This window comes from Meleagris gallopavo, chromosome 4, assembly GCF_905368555.1.
Source record: "Meleagris gallopavo chromosome 4, MGAL_WU_HG_1.1, whole genome shotgun sequence".
Classification (NCBI taxonomy): domain Eukaryota; kingdom Metazoa; phylum Chordata; class Aves; order Galliformes; family Phasianidae; genus Meleagris; species Meleagris gallopavo.
In genome coordinates this window covers 23,082,220-23,103,792 of record NC_139407.1, presented here as the reverse complement: position 1 = coordinate 23,103,792, position 21,573 = coordinate 23,082,220, and the positions used below count along the sequence as shown (strand labels likewise).

The window sequence follows — 21,573 nt, the reverse complement described above, 5'->3', positions numbered from 1 at the left end:
GCCTATTGAACCTGGGCTCCTGTGTTCCACTAGAATATTCCCCAGATCCTCTATCTGGTTTGCTAAGGGTATTTCCACTGAAAGCAGACTGAGAAAGATGACGTTGCACTTGAGAGTTGAGAGTTAGATAGAACAGGGTCTTGGTCCCTGAGGGAGCTTCTATCATCTTTTCACTTTTCTTTCTCAAGGCTGAGGATTGAGATCATCAGTGCAACATCCCTGTGAACCTAGTTGCTATTATGAATTCTTTGTGACCATTCTGTTTAGCATTATTTATTTGGTGAAACCCAAATAGATGTATCTTTGTTTTATACAAGAAAACAGGAAAAGGAACTGTTTTTGCAATTTGCAATTTTCCCACGTCTAAGCTAGCAAAACATAAGGGTTAAATCTCATCTGCAACAACTTAGCAAAAGATTTCATCAGACAAGAGCGACAATCTTCTTTTTTTTTTTTTTTTTTTTTACATTAGTAGTGATGTACTGTGCACTTCGGAGAAAAATCAGAAGGTAAAGGAAAGCTGTATACGTGCACTCCAGGGTGTTTAATGGCTCTCCGTCGGGGCTGCCTGTGGAAGGAGTATTGAAACTCACATTTCTCTCTGCTCCCTTATGCCATTTGGGCTTCACATGAAGACAGCAAGGTTACTGCTAAAAATGCTGATCTTGTGATTAAGGGCAGCATGGTAACAAATGGAAAGAGTATAAATTGATATGGAAGCTAGAAAGAATGTAAATTTGGAATTTTGCAATTATCCTTCTACTGATCTGAAGAAAAAGAGTTAATATTTCTGTTTTTTGGTCTCAAGTGATTGTTCATTAGCAGAACAATGCCTCTTCTTGGATGTAAATGTTTATTGGCTTATTGTATGGCCAAACCAAGCTAGGAACAAGATTCAAGAAACAAAAACCACTAGCTGATGAAACACTTTCCTGTCATACTCTTATGACGTATTCTTGTAATTAATATAAATTTCCTTAATAACAAATTCAGAAATTTTATTTAGCTTTGCTAGCAGAAAGCACTCATTTTCATAAACTTTGTATGTAATCAGGAGAGCAGAAGAGGGGACATTGTTTCCTAAGTGAAATCCTAGACTACAACAATTGATTCTTTCCATTTCTTTGACTAATGGAGCTTTGCTGGGTGCAGCTGGATTCCAGCAAAGTAGTCAATAGCTAATCATTCTCTCTGAGCTTTCTATTGTGAATGTGTTGTTATTGGATTTAACTCTGAAGTCCTAGATACATTTACAGTGAAAGCTATTTTAATGGAATGTGAAAGCCTAGGAAGGAGTATGAAAAATGCATAACAAAAGTTTTCAGGTGTATGGTAAAGGCATAGCACAATACTCGATTTAGTAGTGTATTTAGTAGTAGTAATAACACAATAAAATGTAACTCTAACGTAACTCTGATAGGCCAAAATGTCACTTCTAAGTCTCACTAGTTCTTTGGTTGCAAAAAAAAAAACCCATAAATTGGAGCTGCTCAGGTTTCTCTGAGTTCTCTCTCATACTGCTTCTTCAGACACTGCAGTGCAGTTCCAAATGTCTCTATACGTTTTATGTCCTTATGGTGAGCTGTGGCCTGGATTGCTTAAACTGTGCTATATGCTCTACTTTTAATGGCTGATGAAAACTCAGACACTTACTAAGCAGGGGAGGCAGCCAATTCACGTTGACTTCGCAATGGGAATCCAGAAATGTCAAGACTTCTCCTCTAGCAAGCGAGGCTCCTAACAGTCTGGTCCGAATGAGCCCTTCTCGTTTCTTGGTGCGTACAATCCTCACTTTGGCAAAACGGACCATGTATTCCTCCAGCTTCTCTTTTAAATGTTCTAGAAAGAAGGGCAAAAAAAGCGTCAGTTGTGCCAAGACTGGAGGAGCCAACAGAAGGACAGGTTGGCACACAACCTGCAAGCTTATCCACTTCCATCTCTTGTTTTTTCAAGACCTCCAAAATCTGCCATAAATCCTCTCTGAGATGGTTCAGAAAGTGCAAATGCTGTATTTTATCACCCAGAGGAAGACACTGACTCTCTGGACCTTTTGCTGCAGTTGCTACTGGCAACCTGCCATCTGCGATATAATCATGACCAAAACAACTGCAGGATATTCATGCATCCTCTGGTTCCCACAGCCCAAGGCCACACAAAAATTCTGGCATACTGTTTTACAGTAAGTGTCCGTTCCAAGCAGACTTGCTATTACCAACTAAGTACTATTATCAAGAAATGAACATAGAAAGCAATTTTTAAAAAGTAAGCATTAAACTAGCACAATTAGATTGTTTTATTAGCGGGAAGGGAACCAGATATGAAGATTTTACTAGTTGGATACCCACATGAAGTAAATGGACAGCTAATAAAACTAGGTTGCAAATGTACAGCAGTTGATATACTTCTTATCTGCATAACCTGTCTTTCCTTGTATCATAAAACAGTACTTTTGGGAACCTTTTCTGTTCTAAGTGAAAAATACACTAAGAACCACAAAAACCAAGACCAACCACCACCAAAGAAATCAGACCATAATTTTTTAGCTCTTCCTAAATGCATCTGCAACAGATATACTGATCTTTTGCCTTTGATACAACACCTCAGCTTCTCAGCTTCACTGCTTTGCAAGAATTTGACAACTTCTCTTGGCAAGGAAAGAGGGACAGTAAAGCTTGTTCTCCAATATCAATAACATGGCAAGATGCCACATTTAGTGATACTAGGAATTGTAAGCTAAATCTCACTGATACAATTTTGCTAGGTTACGATTGCCTCTTGTATCAGCTCCCTATTCTTTGGACTTGTAAGGTCAGTACAGGCTTTGATCCAGACCTTACATCACTATTGATTGCAATAAGTTTGTTACAGACTACTAGAAAGTACTTTAACAATACCCTCAAGTGTATGTATGCATAGATTTAAAGGAAACAAGCAAACAAGACACAGCTCAGAGAATAAAGGATATTGTGTTCAAATAAAATTAAGCTCCACAGAAACAGCTTCCTGCACATACTCCTTCTTTTATCTCTGCCCCTTACTTCCTAGCTGATCAACATGCAAGACTTTCTAAATGTTCCTGTGGAATAAGAAGAAGTAGAAAACATTGAATTGTCAATGAATTGCTGGCAAACCTGAAGCGGCACAGAAAATTTACGTGTGTTTTGTAGGACAGCATTGCATGGAATATTTCTTAATGGATGAATCTCGTTGCATCTGACACTGACGAGGGAGAGGTCTGAGATTTGACAAAATAAGCTTGCAAGGATTACAGACAGCTGGGGCTTTGGAAGGGAGAAACTGAACTTTGGAGAGGCTTCGGAGGCCTGCAAGTCATGACAGTGGTTTCCAGGAGAAGTATTAGATCAAGCAGTAAACAGAAGTGTGGTAAGTCTCCTGCGGTCATGGTGAGAAAACTGAGAAATATGATAAAAGGCCAAGTATGAGACAAAAAATAAGGAATGACATTCAAATAAAAATCAAATGGTTTTGACTCCTACAGTATGGCTGAATGGAGAATTCCCAGATTTTCATTTTGAAAAGAGGTATCCCTTTTTTTCATCCCAATTTGCTACTTACATTCTCAATAAAAGCCAACACAATCCTGCAGCAGTCATGATGACAAGAGTTGCACTGTGTCTTCAAACGATGATCTCTATCTGCCCAACCACATCCACATGACAAGGGCTGCATGCCACTCAGACTCATTATAGGTACCAGCTATTCAGTATCACGACTGGCCTGAGGTTAAATCAGGTTTTAGATCATTTTGTGCCCATGTACAGGACTGCCTAAAACATGTATTTATCGACCTGTTTTCCTGTTTTTATGAGCTCCACTGAGGCTATTCCCATAGTGCTGGAATACAGAAGAAGGGAAATAGACCTTAAAAACAAAGATACAAAGAGTCCTTGCAGGAAATGCAAGATAGATTGTTAGGGCTGTCAATCATAGAATCACAGAATGGCCTGGGTTAAAAAGAACCACAATGATCATTGAGTTTCAACCCCCCTGCTATGTGCAGGCTCACCAACCACTAGACCAGACTGCCCAAAGCCACATCCAACTTGTTCTTAATTGCATTGTTTTATGGCCATGAAAAACGAAACAGTTTTAAATTGACAGGATATTACATACTTCCAAGGATCAAATCTCATCTCTTACATACCAGGTCTTCTTTTACTCCTAAGGCACCGTGCAAATTTCTGTAGTACCTAAGTCGTGTTATTCCTCCCTTCTGATCTCTTCCACCCACAAGTCTGAAGTTCCATCTACACTGCTATATCATGCTAAATTAGTTATTTAGCTATATGAACAGAATAGAGACTAATAATATAAATTTGATTTGTAATATGATTTGGTTGAGCTCAGACACAACTGGTGACAAACTCCATGAAATTGATGATCGTTCATAATCTTCCTTCACTGATTCCTTGCAAACTCTGGAAAAGTGGTCTCTCACACTTTTAATATTTTTATTTTTTTATTTTCTATTTTGCCAGAATAATAGTCAAAATTCTGTACAACAAACACCATCTTCCTTCCCTTCCTTCAAATATCTATTCACACATTTCAGACAGAACATCATTTGGTTTGTGAAGAATGGCATTAAAACACCTACCACATCTTCTGAAATCAGAATCACACGTACCAATGTTGTTTTCATCTACTCAGTTAGTCCCATGACTGATTTTTTTTTTTTTTTTTGTATTGTGGTTCAAAGAAAAACCCATAAATTAGCTGAAGTATAAAAACAAAAATTCACATCTTATTCATGCTGAATTTTAAATATATCCTCATTTAGACATATTTGGAAGTAATCAGGACGAAAACAAAATGAAGAGTTAATTTTGATAAAGCACAGACAAGTGACCTTGAAAAAAAGATCATGTCTATGCACAAAAGGAAGTATATACATTACTAGAGATAAGACCTAGATAAAGTATCCAGATGTGTTAAAACAATGACACTAATAATATTCTAACAACAAATCACAACACAAAGATATGACAGTTACAATATCTTATCCATTTTTAGTTATGAGATTCGGCCAAGAAGGAAATTTGAGAAAGTTATTTTGGAAAAATATGAAGTATTTAAGTTCAATAGCCAACTGTAACATTCTCTGTTCTGAGAATGAACACATCTTACAGTGGAGAAAAAATGTCCCTTTTGGACATACAAGTAATGATAAACATATTTTTAAACCTAATGTGAAAGTATTCTCACATTGTATTTTCCCTTGCAATGTACTGTATCACTATCTAGTTCTAATCTTACCAGTCTCTGATACCATAAACAAACACAGAATAACAGCCAGTAGCAGGAGAGTAGAACCATAGAATCCTTAGTGTTGGAAGGGACACTTAAAGGTCATTTAGTCCAACTCCTCTGCAGCTCCAGAGCCTTATTCAGCCTGACCTTGAATGTTTTCAGGGATGGGGACTTTCACCACATCACTGAGCAACCTGTGCCAATGCCTCACCACCCTCACTGTAAAAGACTTTTCCTTATGTCCAACCTAAATCTCTCTTCTTTTAATTTGAAACCATTTCCCCTTGTTCTGTCACCAAAGAACCTGCTCAAGAGCCTGTCCTCTTCTGTCTTACAGCCCCCTTCAGATACTGAAATACCACTCTCAGGTCTCTCTGAAGCCTTCTCTTCTCCAGCCCCAGTTCTCTCAGCCTGTACTCACAGGGAGGTGTTCCATCCCTGGGATCATTTCTGTGGCTCTCCTCTGGATATGCTCCAACAGGTCTATGTCTCTGTAGAGGGGCAGGATCACCCCTCTCAACCTGCTGACCATGCTTCTTTTGATGCAGCCCGGATACAGTTGGCTTTCTAGCCAGCACATTGCTGGCTCATGCTCAGCTTGCCATCCACCAGTACCCCAGATCCTTTCTAGCAGGGCTGTAATCTATCCTTTCCTCCCTCAGCTTGCACTGACAGTAGGGGTTGCCACCACTCAGGTACAAGACCTTGCACTTGGCTTTGTTGCATCTCATGAGGTTCTCCTGGGCCCACTGCTCAGCCTGTCCAGGTCTGTCTGGATGACATCCTGTCCCTTTGGCTTACTGGCCACACCACACAGCTTGGTGCCATCTGTGAACTTGCTGAGGGCATACTTCTTCCCATTGTTAATGTCACTGATAAAGACATTAAAGAGCATTGGTGTCAGTCCTGACCCGTAGTAGTAATCAGCTATAAAAAAAAAAAAAAAAGTGGCATTTCATTCTATGTAGAGAATATATCTTTCATGTTCAGTTATTCACCAGTTACTCCTGCATTACTCAATTTGCATGAAACTCTATTTAATGGTCACACAGCAGTCAGCAGCTGGCTTAAGAGTCAGCTACCTAATGGAAGAGCCAGGGATGCTTCAGTGAATACAATACCTGGCAATCTCATAGTTCAAGTATTATTTAAAACAGATCAGAGAAGACTTTATAATTCTCTGTATGACAATAAATTTGACTAACAGATTATTTTGACAGTATTTATCATAATGCACAAATGTTGATTAAACTCATTTTTATCCCCAGAATAACAAAATAAACTGTCCCCTTTCACAGCACTCCAAAGATTTCCTTCTTAGAAGAAAAAAACAAGTATTCTTTTTTTCATACTGTTTTGCTAATATTATCTCCACAAGAAGCATCTCACACACAAAACCTATGCATTGTACATGCATTTAGAAGCAAATAATCTCAGATGCCCAAGTAAACATGCATCAATCAATGCCAGAACAAAACTATAATTCTAAAGAAATCCTCTGAAAGAAGTTATAACAAAGTGTGTGAAATTAAAAGAAGCATGAAATAAAATGGCCTTTAAATCTTCAGAAGACAACACGTTAAGCCCATTTACTACCAAAGGAATCTGTTCAGGAAAGCTTACCATGATAATAAAACAAGGAGGTTGGATGGTTTCATTTATATGCTGTAATATTACATAAATTTCACTTTCAGAGTTAGGCATAAGAGAGAAGCCAGTATTTAAATTCTACAGTGAGCTATAAATGGTGCACTTAGGATATAAAGAAGCCAAAACTCCTGTCACTAGATGTGGAGTATAAATGTCTAATTTGTAATTTAAAGGAAAATACATCATACTTTTTCTTCACAGTGTTGATCAAATGTACCCATGAATCATATGTTTGACACATGCCAGGCACCTGCCAGGCCAAGAGTTGGCACAGGCGGTGACAAATGAAGAATAATGCACAGGCAGGAGGTTTACAGGCTGTCACTGCTATGACAAGTGATGATAAAGGGCAACATTATGTCTCCTTCAGTGATAATCTGTAAACAGATTCTCCATTGTAATTACTTTGTGTGGATCTACTCTGTCTTCATTTAAAATCTGGAGAAAATTTTCTAAAAGAGTATCAGAGTCAGAATTGCCTGATCAGAGTAATTGAAACTCTACTCAAGCAGAGCACCGAGTTACTTAATTTGGTGCCCAAAGATACATTAGAAATTAAAGTTCTGCCTTTGTCAGGAAAAAAAATCATAGCAATAAAAAGTACAAATGTAATTCTTCTCTCCTGTTGTGCTGTACACAAGGAACATTTCATCATCACACCAGTACCCCTTGGCAACATGTGCTGTGTGACAAGCAATGCTCCTTCTAAGTTATTGAGAAGATGTGAACAAAGACTTAAAAGATGATGTCAAAACTGAAGCTGTTTTTCAGGGCTTTCTTGACTGCAGTAAGGATCATGAAAGAGAAAAGAAATACAAAGAGAAAGCCTTTTCTTAAGTAACCTCTTCTGGACAGTCCGGTAGGTCCAATCAGATCCACACCTGTAACACAGCTAATTCTCCTCACCTTCGTTGTACTTTTTATTTCTGCCCAAAAATTCAGACAATTTGTTATAGTATTGTCGTAAGTTATCAATTAATTATGTTCGTAGGATCATAGAAGCACAGAATGGCTCAAGTTGGAGGGGGCTTTCTTTTCTCCAGGCTGAACAATCCCAACTCCCTCAATCTTTCTTCTTAAAAGAGGTACTCCAGCCTTTTTGTTATCTTCATGGCCTTCCTCCAGACCCACTCCAACAAATCCACATCATTCTTATACTGAGGGCTCCAGGCTGAAACACAGAGCTCCAGGTGGGGCCTCACAAGGGCAGAATAGAGAGGGAAAATCACCTCCCTCTCCCTGGCCACTCTGATGCAGCCCTGGATACTGTTAGCCAAGAGCACACTGCTGGCTCACATCTAGTTTTTCATCCATCAGAATCCCCAAGCCCTTCTCTGCAGGGCTGCTCTCTAGAAATTCTCCAAGTCTGTACTCATAACCGGGATTGCAAGACATTGCACTAGGCCTTGTTACCTCACTGCGACCTCATCAGATTCTGGTGTGCTCACTTTTTGAGCATGTCAAGGTCCCTGTGGATGGTGTACCTCCCTTCTACTGTGTCAACTGCACCACTCAGCTTGGTTCCACCAGCAAATTTGCCAAGGGTGAACTTAGTCCCACTGTTTATATCATTGATCAATATGTTGAAGAGCACCAGTCCCAAGACAAACCCCTGGGGGACACCACTTGTGACCAGCCTCCACCTGGACATAGAGTCACTGACAACAACCCTCTGACTATGATCACACAGTTAATTATTTATCTGCTGAAATGTCAAGCCTTCAAATTTATCTCTCTCCAATTTAGTGATAAGGATGTGGTGTGAAAGTATGTCAAATGTACAGGTCCAGGTAGACAACAACAGCTGCCCTTCCTTTGTTCACTGATGCCTTCACTCCATCACAGAAGGCCACCAGATTGGACAGGCATGATCTGCCCTTGGTGAAGCCAATGCTGGCTGCCTTGGATCGCCTCCACATCTCACATATGCCTTAACAACTCTTTCCAGGAGGATCTATTTCATTATCTTCCCAGGCACAGATGTGAGGCTCACCTTCCTTTAAGTTACTCAGGTCTTCCTTTCTCCCATTTTTGAATATGAAACTGATGTTTGCCTTTTTCCAACAAGGGATTTCATCTGACAGCTACGAGTTTTCAAGTATGATGGAGAGTAGCTTAGCAACCACATCAGGCAGTTCCCTCAGAACAGTGGGATGCATGTCAACTGGCCCTGTAGACTTGCGCACATTCAGCCTCATGAAGTGGTCTCAGACTTGCTCTGCTCTTACACTCAGAGTAATACTACTCCTTTGACCCCCCCTCCCCCCCACTACCCCCCCAGAAGTTCAGGGACAATCCACTTAATTAAGATCAGCCAAGAGTCTACAGTACTGCTACATAAACTGCTACATAATCTGATAAACAATCTTAATTAAATCTATTCCTTTTTAACTTATACTTACTGATATATTTTGAGCTGCTCTACCATCTCCAACATGAACTGTATAAATGAAATACAAGAGTAAGTTACTGTGCTGGAAAATGTTTGCTGTCCTCTCCCGTTACCTCAGCACAGGCAATTGGAAGGAAGCCATGTGGCCAATAACATAGTAGTCAGTAATCTTAGGTCAGTAAAATAATCAAGCGATTATTTCTGTTGATGAAAATTAAAGCAGTCAAATAGATGTTTTTACATGCAGTGATAATGAGGCCAGTTCTAAAGGTTTTTTTCTCAACTTACTCTCTAGCCAGCAGCAGAAAGCTTTGTCCCTGATATGAACAGTAAAACCTATAAGTACATTTAAGCAACATAGCTCCCACTGTGAAAAGGATCTCTGTCACTGTATGTCCTCTTGAGATGGGAGTATGTTCACAGATAAAGTTAGCAGGCATGCCCTCCGTTCCTCTTCTGAGGCTCTGAGAACAGATTTTTCTTGAAATACCTCCCCTTAATCTTTTGATGACTGAAATGCTTCTGTCTAGCTTGACAGCAAATACAAAAAAGAAACGTAGAGACCTATTATTATTTTGTTTTCTGCTTTCCAAAACAGTTTCCTTCAGTACTTTGTTATTCTTTTTAGTTTCACTGACTCTATATACGCTAGAATAAACCCAATTCAGCTTAAAGAGAGAATATGAGGTGAGCATGTGAATTTGGGGTGCACCACCTTTCTTTTCAAAGTTTCCCTTTGAATTTGTTCCTTGTGAGAGTTAGCTGGAAATGCCATCTGGCTGCAGAACTGTTGTCAATAATATACCAAGTCAGTTGCCATGGTTTTCCAGCCAAGTCCTGAAGATGAACAATTCCACTGGTTACCTTCTGGGTAAGCAAATCCACTGTCACCTACCCTTCTGGTGAATAACTTTTTCCCAGTATTCAAACTGCAACTTCCAAGGCTGCCCTTGGGGCTGTTGCCTCTTATTTTACCACCTGCCAGAACTGGGAAGTATTTGGTTCTGCCACCTAAGTAATTCGCATTCAAGTTGTTGTAGGAAACTATTAGATCACCACTTAGTTGTTTTTCTGTCAGACTAAACAAGCCCATATTCCTCAGTCTCTTCTCACAGGTCACATGCTTTTGGCCTATGATTGTATTGCAAGCCCTCTACTAGTGAACTGACCCTAGCTTTTGTTGTGCTACTTGAACTGTAGAGCTCAGAAGTGGATGCAGAATCCCAGATGCACACAGCATCAACATCAAGAGGGATTACAGTTTCACCTAATCTGCTCACTGTAGCTCAGACTTGCTTGCTTTCCTGTTGATCCTTTTCTTGGTCCTATTAACTTGCTATCCACTATGACCTTTTAAGTCCTTTGCAGCACAGTTAGCCAGTTCCCAGCACTACTGGAACATGGATATATTCATCCAAGTACAGAATCTCATAATATTTATTTTGCTCAGTCCCACAGTCCTTCTGGAAAGACACTGTGCTACTTTATGTGTAAACTACTTTTTTTAATTTTAGTATCATCCACAGGTTTGGTGCAAATGTAAGGTCAGTCATGAAGACATTGACCAACCCCATCAAGACATTGATTAACTACCCTTTGAGCTCATCAATTTGACCCAGTTAATGGCCTTAACACCTTTTTGTGTGTGTGTGTGCAGTCTATGCCTCCTCTGGCTATGAATGAGAATGCTGCAAGGACTAAAAATTAGTAAAGGCTACACGCCTTTCTTCTGCTGGGGGCACCAGGCCTGGACAGAGTACTCCAGCTGGGGCCTCTTGAGGGCAAAATAGAAGGGGACAATCACTTCCCTCTCCCTGCTGCCACCTTTCTTTTGATGCAGCCCAGGATACCATTGGCTTTCTGCATGCAGAGATTTCTGACAGATAGATTTCTCTCTGCTATCCATAGCCATATAAAAGAAGTTCCAGAAGCAGACAGATCCTGTGAGAACTGTTGGATATGGTAAGCCTGACACAAACTGATAAATGAAAGCAAAATTTAAAACTGTTTGGTATAATAGCAATTAGCTAATGGCAATGTCATGTGAGCACTGGACATCTTTTCCACAGCTGACAACAGACTCCCTCATTTGCTGTGTTTGCATCAGCACAGCTCAGAAAAAGTTGGGGATATCTTATTCAAAGACAAAACGATATTGCTGTTAGTTATGGCCTGAAAGCTTCCACAGCAACAAAAATACCAAACATCCTGTTTTACACATCAAAGTTAAACACCTCTAGGAATTAATCAACACCCAATATATTATAGAATTAAAATAGAGGGAACAAGCACACAAACACTTATTCTACTCCACAAGAAACTGTTTTTTGGCTGTACTTTGCAGACGTGAAAATTAAATATATTCCCCCAAAAGGAAAAGCTCTTTTAAACTAAAATACTTGAAATAACGAGATTTGCTGTTTCTTATGTTTGCTTTATGTCTAATTTTAAAGCAATTATCTCTTACATATTAAGGCTTTTCACAGCCCCTTAGTGTCCATCTTCAGAAAAGGCATTTGGAGATGCCAGAAGAAAGCCTAGTTCACAGTTGTTTATACATTTGCCTGCACCTATTTCTGAATGTTTCCTCAATTTTGTATGTCCTATATTAAAAATTTTTGGGAAAAAGGTGAGGAAATATATTATCTTTTCAGCTCTGTTTTTGTGCTTGTATCCAAATCGTCTGTCAGCTTTAATCTATGGAGGAATAATTTTGTTTACTAGAGGAATGACACATTATATAATGCAATTGCCTTATCCTGCATGAGGAAGGTTGGCTAAGATTGTACAACAAAGCAGTATTAAATGGGAAGTCAAAGTAAATTATCATGAAGTTATTTTTGCTGCAATGTAAATGAAAAAAAGACCTGAAAGTGAACAAGAAACAGAACCCAACTAATGACTGAACTGGAGACGGTACATAAAGAAGAACTGAACCACACATTTTTTTCTGCTTGTCCTCCTGCAAACTGTATGGGCGGTGAGTATAAAAAGCACACAGTCTGAAATTAGAGGCGGAAAGAAACCACACAACTCAGACTCAGACACTGAATGCCACTTTGCAGTACATTTCACTCCCTGGGAGAGTTCACTGACACCAGTTGCATGGCTCATGGAACCCAACCAGTATGAAGTTGCTCTCAGCAGAACTTTGGTAGACCTAAACCCAACATGACATGTATGAGCACGTTTACAGACACACTTCTCTCTCAGGTGAGGAGGCAGGACACAGAAGTTGCAAAAGCATTATCTTGTTTGCAACTTCCTTCCCTTTCCCTTCCCTTCCAGACTACCATGGATGGCTGCAGTTGCAATGGCACTTTCTTACACATATATGCAACAAATGTAATTCGACCTACAGCTCACACAAGATTCTAGATAGCTTAAGTATAGGGTAAGAAAACAAAGGACTGTATGGCAGCCTTTTCAGATCATTCTCTGGACACAATTAGGTAGTATAAAATTGTCAAAAAGGTGACCTTGCTGCATTAAAATTCGATTCCTTTTACCAAGTCTGTTTACTAGGCAGGTATTTATATACAGTAACTTGTCCCCAAGGAAAGCATGTTGTGAAGTTTCTTCCACATTGCAAGGCCAGCCAATTAGAAGAAGGTTATTTTGAAGTGAATCCAGGGAAGTGTAATTTTGTCTGAGATCAATAAACTACTCAGAAAAGCCAGCCTCTTATTTTCAGAGTCACACTACTGCATTCTGGCAACATTAATTGTTAATAATTGTAAACGATAACCCGTCAGGCAAAACTTTGGTTTTTAACATTTTTATAACACTGCAAACAGTCTAGCAGACTTTCAGACCTGTCATTACACTGACATTTTCTGTTTTGCCTGAAACTCTCTTTGACATATTTTTAGTTCTTCCTCCAAAATATATAACTGGCTTTTACAGTAGATGCTGTTGTCAGAGGGCTGTTTTCTCTCATATCGCTTCTTAACCTCTCAAATGCCAAGGATAGACTTAACCAGAGAACTGTTGAAACATTGCTGTGAGGATGGCACTGACCTTATATTTGCAGAGCCCTTGGGAAGGGCAGAAATAGAAGTCACAACTAAGGTAATTACTTTTTAAGTAGCATCAGACCCTGACACAGCCCCCTACACAAAGCACTTTCATTTCCCAGAGTAATTCTACTGATGCTATTGTAACTCGTGAGACTTAGGCTCTACTATCGTAAGGATACTGGAATATGGCCATCTCCTACATTTCTCTAATTCTTGTCCACTCAGTGTACTAATCATTCAAGGTCCAACCTTCAGGTCCTATTTTCAGTTTGCAATTACTCCTTTTCCTCAATAATTCAGCATGTGCTTTTTCCTTGCACATAGTTTTGTTCTTGGAAACAAGAAATGAAATATGCTTTAAAATTGAGATTTCAAAATACAAAACCAAGTTTGGGCAATATTTTACTATTCTTGAAATTTAATATTATATCTGACTTCATATCTAAATCTGTCTTTCAGAAAATACCCTCTCTGATGTAGGAACTGGAGGTCCATGGCACCAAGTTTTACTATGAAGCGATGAACTGACATAAGGTTTGCCTTGTTCAGCAAGGTACAAGATGAAAACACTCAAGAAGACTTCCTTGCTGTACAGAAAGATAATAAATTCTTAATGTTTCTAATGCTAGAAATAAATTTGTGGCCATTAACTTTTAACTATTTTATTTCCTTATTTGCCACAACACAGCGTCTAGCATAAGCAGACATTTCTTCATGGCTGGAATGCAGGTCATTGCAGGCTTCAGTGAGTCATGCTTCTAATTATTTGTTGATGCAAGCATTCAGCTCCTTTTCTGGATTACTGCATTCCATCATCCAAACACTTTCTTGGCTGTTACTTTAAGAGTTTTTTATTTCTGAGCTTTGTCTACTGTAGATATACATCCCTTCTGGTACTTCGATACTTCTAAGTCTTTATGGAACTAGAATAGTAGTTCTCAGTGTTACACTCATTTATTTTCAAATGTTAGCTGTGTTCTTATCATAACCTTTGAGGTCATTACTATGTCATGACATGCAGGGAAAGAAGATGAAGTTTCTGAGGACATTTTCAGAAGGCTGCGCTCTGTGGGAATTCTCTGATTCCTCATTGGCAAAGAATAGCAATCTGCTTGAGTCATGTTTCAGAGATCAAGTCAGACAGTCTTCTTTTTTAGAAAAATGATTGATACCATTTGCAACAATTTCTTTAAAAAAAATTAGGTGCATAGCCTTATATTGAAAGAATTAGATTGCTGTTTGGGTTACATATTTTGAAGTATGAGATTTAATTATGAAAAAGGAAAGCATTCTCTCTTCATGGACTAATGATGATGCTCCTCTAAATAATGAGGCAAACACTGATGCATAATTAGGCATCTCCTAACATCAGAATGAGCTATTAATCAAACAATAACACCATGTGTTGTTTTTTTTGTTTTTGTTTTTTAGTGGGTAGAGAATTGGCTTTTTACTTTTTATTTTAAACCAGAAAATAGCAAATAAATGAGCTGCTGCATAAATCAAGCTTTAGGAGAGGAGACATCAAGTTCTCTTTTATCTTTTTCTCCCATTGTTTTACACATTGAATCAAACTTGTCTTTTCCTGCCTCTCATCTGTCACAGCAGTGTGAATTTAAGATACAGAAAGATAAGATGAATGCAAAATGAATAGCTAAGATTCAACATTTAAATAAATAAATGAAAAAAATGCTGAATATTGATTAGCAGATCTAATATTACTACTAGGAGCTTTCATATAATGACAATAGGATTAGGCTCAGACTGCTCACATGCTTTTACACAACTTATTTTGAGTACCCCCTCCGGCACCATCCCTCCTCCATCTTGCCGTCTGCTTTGTAACGTTAGAAGACAGAGAATGTGACATACTACATCACCTATTAGCTTTCATCTTATGTGTCACAAAGTTTTACACTGATACAGTCATCTCTGGATAGAAGGAATGATGAGGCCAGGAACTGTTCACTCTAAACCGCTTCGGAAAGCTGAGCCTTAGGTATGAGGGTTCGTTTCTCCTCTGGACAGATGGACATAAGAGTCTGTATCCAAGCATAACAGTTTGCCAGATCTGAATTCTACTCACACAAACAGCCTCCTCCTAGCAAATTCTGCACATCCTTCTTAAATAAAGGGTTAACGGCTTAGCAGCTATCAACTAATCTTCTTTAATTCTTAACTATGATTATTTGCCACAGTTTCCTGCCAAAATTAGGTGCATAGCCTTAAAGTGAAAGAATTAGACTGCTGTTAGATTTACATATTTCACTGCCACCATGATGTCTTCTAGCTCTCAGAAAGTGTTAAAATATTACAAACACCAGATTATTTCTATCTTCTTTATCATTGTTACTGATCCTTAAAAATGGACACAAATATTTTAACTCTGAACACAATTTCTGCAACCTTTCTTATTGCTAAAACTACCATATATGTAGTTTTAACATAAGAGATCAGCATAAAAGGATTAAATATATTTCAAACCTTCTGAACACAGGAAAAACATCCTTGTCCAAAACTGCATTTAAAGATACAACAGAAATATAAGAACCTAAAAACAAAAGATAATCTCATTCTCATTTTAAAAAACCTTTAACTTAAAAACTGTCAGTATCTTGGGTGACTGAAGAAACACCACCGGTTCTGACCACAGCTGTGTTCGCATGCATCTTCCCCTCAGTGTGTTCTCTGAACTGAAACTAAGCCATGACAGTGCTTATAGATTGAAGAACATGTCTGGCTTAATTTAAAGCTACCTGAGAACAAGAGCTTTCATTTTTTTTTTCCTCTTATGCTTTTGTGTTCTTATTTTCTTGGAAGTAGCTGAAAGAAAACAAGAGCAACAGAAAAATAACAGTTGAGTAAATAAGAGTTAGCATGGGCAATGCTGAATATAGGAAGACTAAAAAAATAACCCAAGCCAACTGTCAAACACAAAATAGTAAAGATACATAAATAAAAGGTAAAATACAAGTTGCTACAATGCTCTGAAGTGAATGTGACTCCTGTTTGTACCAGACTATCACTCTTCTGAAGAAAATTTAGACTACATTTAGCAATACATCTCTTCATCTGGTTCACTTTGCAGCCTGGATTGAAAGGGAGGACCCATAACTCGTGAACAAATTAAAAAAAAAAAAATAATAAAATCAAAAGAGTCTGTTTTCCCAAAGAACACCCAGAAATGTTCAGAATAAGAAAATAATACTCCACCTCTCTTGCTTCTAATACACACTTCAAGTTTTCCCAAAGGAAGTTCTCTCAAGGATAAGAGAATCCCTTAACAGGAACTTCTCCTCAGTACAAAGGCAATGTGGTCCATTTTTTAAGATTTGTTAAGATGACTAGAAACTCATTAAGGAGAGAGTTTTGCACAAATGTGAATTTTGTTTTCAAGGGAAATAAAGATTTAACCGCTCATTTATATTGCAGTTCTATAGTCCACTCAGTTTTGCATTACCAAGTGCTAACATTAGGCTTCAGTCTTGATTAAAAATAAAAAAAAGTTCAGGGCATAGGACAGCTTATGCTCTTTCTTAAACATACTGTGGCTTGACACATCTTGCCATATCTAAAAAGTAAGAAACAGACTGCAACTTGCTGTAAGATCTGTCAATTATTGTCTGGCTTTCCTAGCTCTAAAATCACAGTTACCACAGATAAATTGGTGCTTCTCCTATGTTTCTGAACTTAGCAGTATTATTTGAATTGTTTTACATTCCATTTTGCTTAGCTCTGTATCAGTTGTGCTGTTCTCCCCTAAGAAAGAAACCACACCACTCACAGAGGAGTCGTGGTGATACTCTTGGAGGGTGAATACAACACCAGGGAAAAAACTAAATAACGGGATGCTGGTTTGCCACTGTTTTAATTGCACTGTTAATGACAATGTGGAATAATAAGATACTCTGTATAAGTGCAAATACTGTTCTAATTGCACTACATTAACTGGTATTTTGGCAATTAAAACACTGGGTTAACAATAAAATTCTAACTCGTGCCTCAACATGCAAAGGTGATCACTGGCTTTGGTAACTAAATGTGTGTGCAGCAGTATGTTCATTTTATGATTTTGGAAGGATTGAGAAAAATCACAAGAACTTCAGTTTCCTTTGAACACTTCTCAGTGACTTTTCTTAATCTCTTGTTCCAATAACCCTACTGTGTGTTTTCCTTTCACAACTACTCCAGCACAACTCGACGGGATATTCTGAAAGCAAGAAAGTCAGGAAGGCAGTATTTCATCTATTCGTCAATGTCAATATTGTTTTTACTTTTAAGAACCTTTGCAAGCTCAGAACACCAGAGCTATCTGTTTCACCAGACAATGGCTTACCATGGGACCGAGGGGTTGTTAGTGAAATGATTCAGTATCTGCCATAAGCCCGAGGCAGCTCTACACTCACAACATACATAAAGCAACAGCTTTATGTATCGAGTGAGTTTATGAAGATGTACTTTGCTTTAAACTTAGATCTTCTGAAAAGGACTTTCATATAAGACAGGTAATTTGTGAACTATATTGGGAAAACATCAGGATGTGCTGAGGAATATAAGGCAGAATTTACAATGCCAGCTAAGTATTTGGCTTGGCAGAGCAGTGCTAGCTTCAGTAACCTCAGGCAGACTCTCTCTCAGAGCCGTTCAGGCACTGCAGGACACTAACCCAGTTGCTGTCCCATTTTCTTTCTTTCAGGCCTCATTTCAGAGAAGTGGGAAGTGCCCTGATATTACTGCCAAGAGAAGCTTTGAGAACTGTTAGGGAGATAGGGAAATTTGGGATGACAATGAGCCACAGATGTATTCTCTGACAGCAGAAGATAGCACAAGGTATTTAAGACAATGTCAATTAATTACCCCAAACACTTGATCTGTATATATGCACATGAGGATGGAAAATAGCAACAGATGAGAACTTCCCTCCCTATGAAGCTCCTGCCTTACACCAGCAACTGGTTAGACAACAAAAGGGAACAAATTACTGCCCCTATAAGGTGGCTAAAGCCAGTAACAAATATTTCTGCTCTAACTTCGGGCTATTTCTTCTAAAAGGTTTTCTAAACCAGCCATCTGTAGGAACCGATAACGACAAATGAATGCATGAAGAGCCTTATTCTAACTCAGTTTCCTGACACTGCTTGCTGTGAACTAAACCTTGAGATCCACCCACAGACGTGAAGTGGCTTATCTAAAGTTATTTGCCACCAATTTATCCATCGATGTGGTGAGAAAACACCAAACTGAATTCACCAAGGTAACCTGGAAAACAATATTAGAGAGGAAACTGACACATAAAAACAGTCAAACCCTTCAAGATGTTAAATATTCAGAGAAATTAATTATATCCACTGAGGAAATAATTCACTATTAATTAATAACGTGAATCAATTAATAAAATTCACAATTAATAAAACAGATGTTAATACAAGACAGATCTGACAAAATAGTAGGAGTCAATTTAACACCATGACTGAGCTTTTTAAAGTACTGTTTCTGCTACGCTTCAGCCTTTTTACCAAACTAATTGTCAGGCTGTAGGAGCTTTCTTTCAATGAAGCCTGTTTTGTTTGCCTGTTCCGCCAAAACAACAACTGTGTTTTAAACACAGCTGTTTAAAATTACTGTAATTGTGACTCTACTGCTTGAGATTCGTTTCATTTCATTCTTTCATAGGTTCATATCCTCTCCCTGCATATTTTTTTTTCCTTCTCCACTTCGACATACAAAATAAGATTGCATGGGATTTTTAAAGTCAATCACTTATGCATTCCTATATTTTCACATACTCTATATTATTGCCATTAGAATTACAGTCACTTGACACTAAAACAGTGGGGTGGGCACTGTTTTTGCTAAAAGGAAGATATTATTTTTCATCATTAAAGTCTATAGTTAACCCCCTTTTTATGCTTTAGAATGAAAAAGGTGATTGCCTAAGTAAAAATGGAGAATGGTTACTATTGGTAACTCTGTGAAGCATTGTGCACCAGAATTACTTCATGCATTACATGTTGTGTGAGACATGAGAAAGTGTCTAAACTAAAAAGACTTGGCAGGACCAAATTTTGTGATGCATTTTATAATACTCCCACATGTACTTTTTTTTTTTTTTTAAAAAAAAAAAAGCTTTCATCGATGTTCTGAATTCTTCTGAATGTGAGACCATGATGAATAAATATGCCTTTAAGGAAATGGTTACCTTACACTGCATTTCTCCTGAAAATCTTCAGCAAATATACTAAAGCAGAAATAACTGTACACAGTCATTCCATTCTCGCTGTTATTTCTCTCAGATCTTTCTGCACCCTGCCATGAAAACTGTTTGCAAAGATTGACTTGTTTCTTTATTTTCTTTCTGCTTTACAGCTGTTTCTAATATGAACCATTAGAACCATCAAAACAAAGATGATCCAGACTTTGTTGGATGGTATTTAATTTTTTATAAATCATGGTATTCTGCATTTCCTCATTTCATATCATCTACATAGCTTGTCTTCTATGTGGCTGCTTCATTTCCCCACTTATTTGTTACATCAGCATCCCCTCCTGAATCCGAGCTGCCCATCAGGTAACGCAGAGCTGCAAACTCCAGTTGATGTGACCACAGATCAAGGCTCAAAGGAAAGTATAGGACAATATGTCCCATGGCAGCAATTAAATCACTGACTTGGGAGAACTGAAAATTTCTCCCCAAGCATAATCTAAATCCTATAAATGTTCTTACTATAACCAAACTGCAAAGGTTGTCTTCAAAAAGACCCTAGTGAAAGATCCATGTTCTTTTTCCTTTGTACAATTAATCCCTGCAAGGATAATTTATGAATATATGCTTTAGCAACAATTCCTCGCATTAACAACTTCACACAACTATGAATTGCACACTCGGGAGAAAAATTTTTTCTACATAATTGGAAATTTTTACGGTTCAGCCACATGGTGCAGAGCATTAGGAAAAAATATGCCATTTATTTCATCTCTATAGATCGCTTTGCTTCTTTATCTGAAATGAGAAGAATTAATGGCAGCCAGTCTGACGTTTTCAGGAAAGTTTCCTTGCTTACACTTGTAAGTTTTCATTAAAAGATCTGGCTAAAGTAAGAGAAAATCCTCTAGCAAGCTATCAGCACTGACCAGCTAAGCTCATCACTCAATAATGGCAGAATATTAAAGGTTTTCAAACATTAAATGTTCTTTGTTAAAAATAAGAGTATTTAAATACTTTAAAAAATATCATTAATAACATGAAAAAAAAAGCTTAGCAGGTGAACACTTCAAATATTCTGATCTCTCTTTCTTTAACAAAGTTATTCATAAAAGCTACCTGAAAAAAAAGGAATTGGTCAGAACTAGCAAGTAGTATGTACCACTTTACAATGACCTAAAAGTAGTGCGCCAGTACTTACAAGTGCTGTAACTCAGATAAGGAGGAGATACGTGAGCAAAAAACAGGATTTCAAATATTGCTATTCATTAATCTGATTGGATTACTATGTTACCAATGACCTGTGCTTTATGATCGTCTTCCCTTGTGAATAAAATGTTTTTAGTCATCAGCAGATCCTACAACTCTCATGTTCTTTCCACACTCCATCTGCCTTGCCATAGGCAGTTTGGACCGCTGTATAGCATCTCAATGGGGTGGACAGAATGCACTGCACCGTGTTAAAGATCAGCCACACAGACACACGTGTGATAGAAGATATGCCTACAGACAACAGTTTAGCTTATTTTAAATGGCTAAAATGATAGAAAAACAAACAAACCATCCACCCAACAAAACAGTTTTAGTTATGCTGAACATAGAAGCTAAGTAAATACAAATTGACAATGTCAGAAGGACACTTCCAAAAAAGACTATATAACTTTTCAAGTAACTTAGAATCATAAAATCACAAGGTTGGAAAGAACTAAAAAATCATCTAGTCCAACTGTCCTCCCCTTACCAGTGTACCAGAAGCTACTAAACCATATCTTGTAGCTCCTCATCCAGAGCCTCTTGAACACTGCCAGGGGTGGTGATTCCACCACCTCTCTGGACAGGCTATTCCAGTGTCTAACCACCCTCTGAGAAAAAAACTTTTTTTTTTTTTTTTTTTTTAATCTTTGAACTTTTGCTCATAAAGGTTTCCAAATATCTGTATGAATCAGCACTTTTTAAACCTTCTACTGGAAAAATGAGTAAAGTAAGTATTGATCTAGGTCTGAACTAGTCTAAGCTTAATTAATTTAGGGTCCCTACTT

At 38.1% G+C, this 21,573-nt stretch overlaps 1 protein-coding gene across 2 annotated transcripts in view; it reads right to left on the bottom strand.

The window, feature by feature from the left end:
* Positions 1–21,573, bottom strand: part of GALNTL6 (polypeptide N-acetylgalactosaminyltransferase like 6) — a 430,337-nt gene that overhangs the window by 87,081 nt on the left and 321,683 nt on the right. For both annotated transcript variants that reach the window (XM_085222467.1, XM_085222466.1), the window contains exon 5: positions 1,654–1,839. In XM_085222467.1, the coding sequence (XP_085078593.1) occupies positions 1,654–1,839 (186 nt within the window). The remainder of the gene's footprint in view (positions 1–1,653; positions 1,840–21,573) is intronic.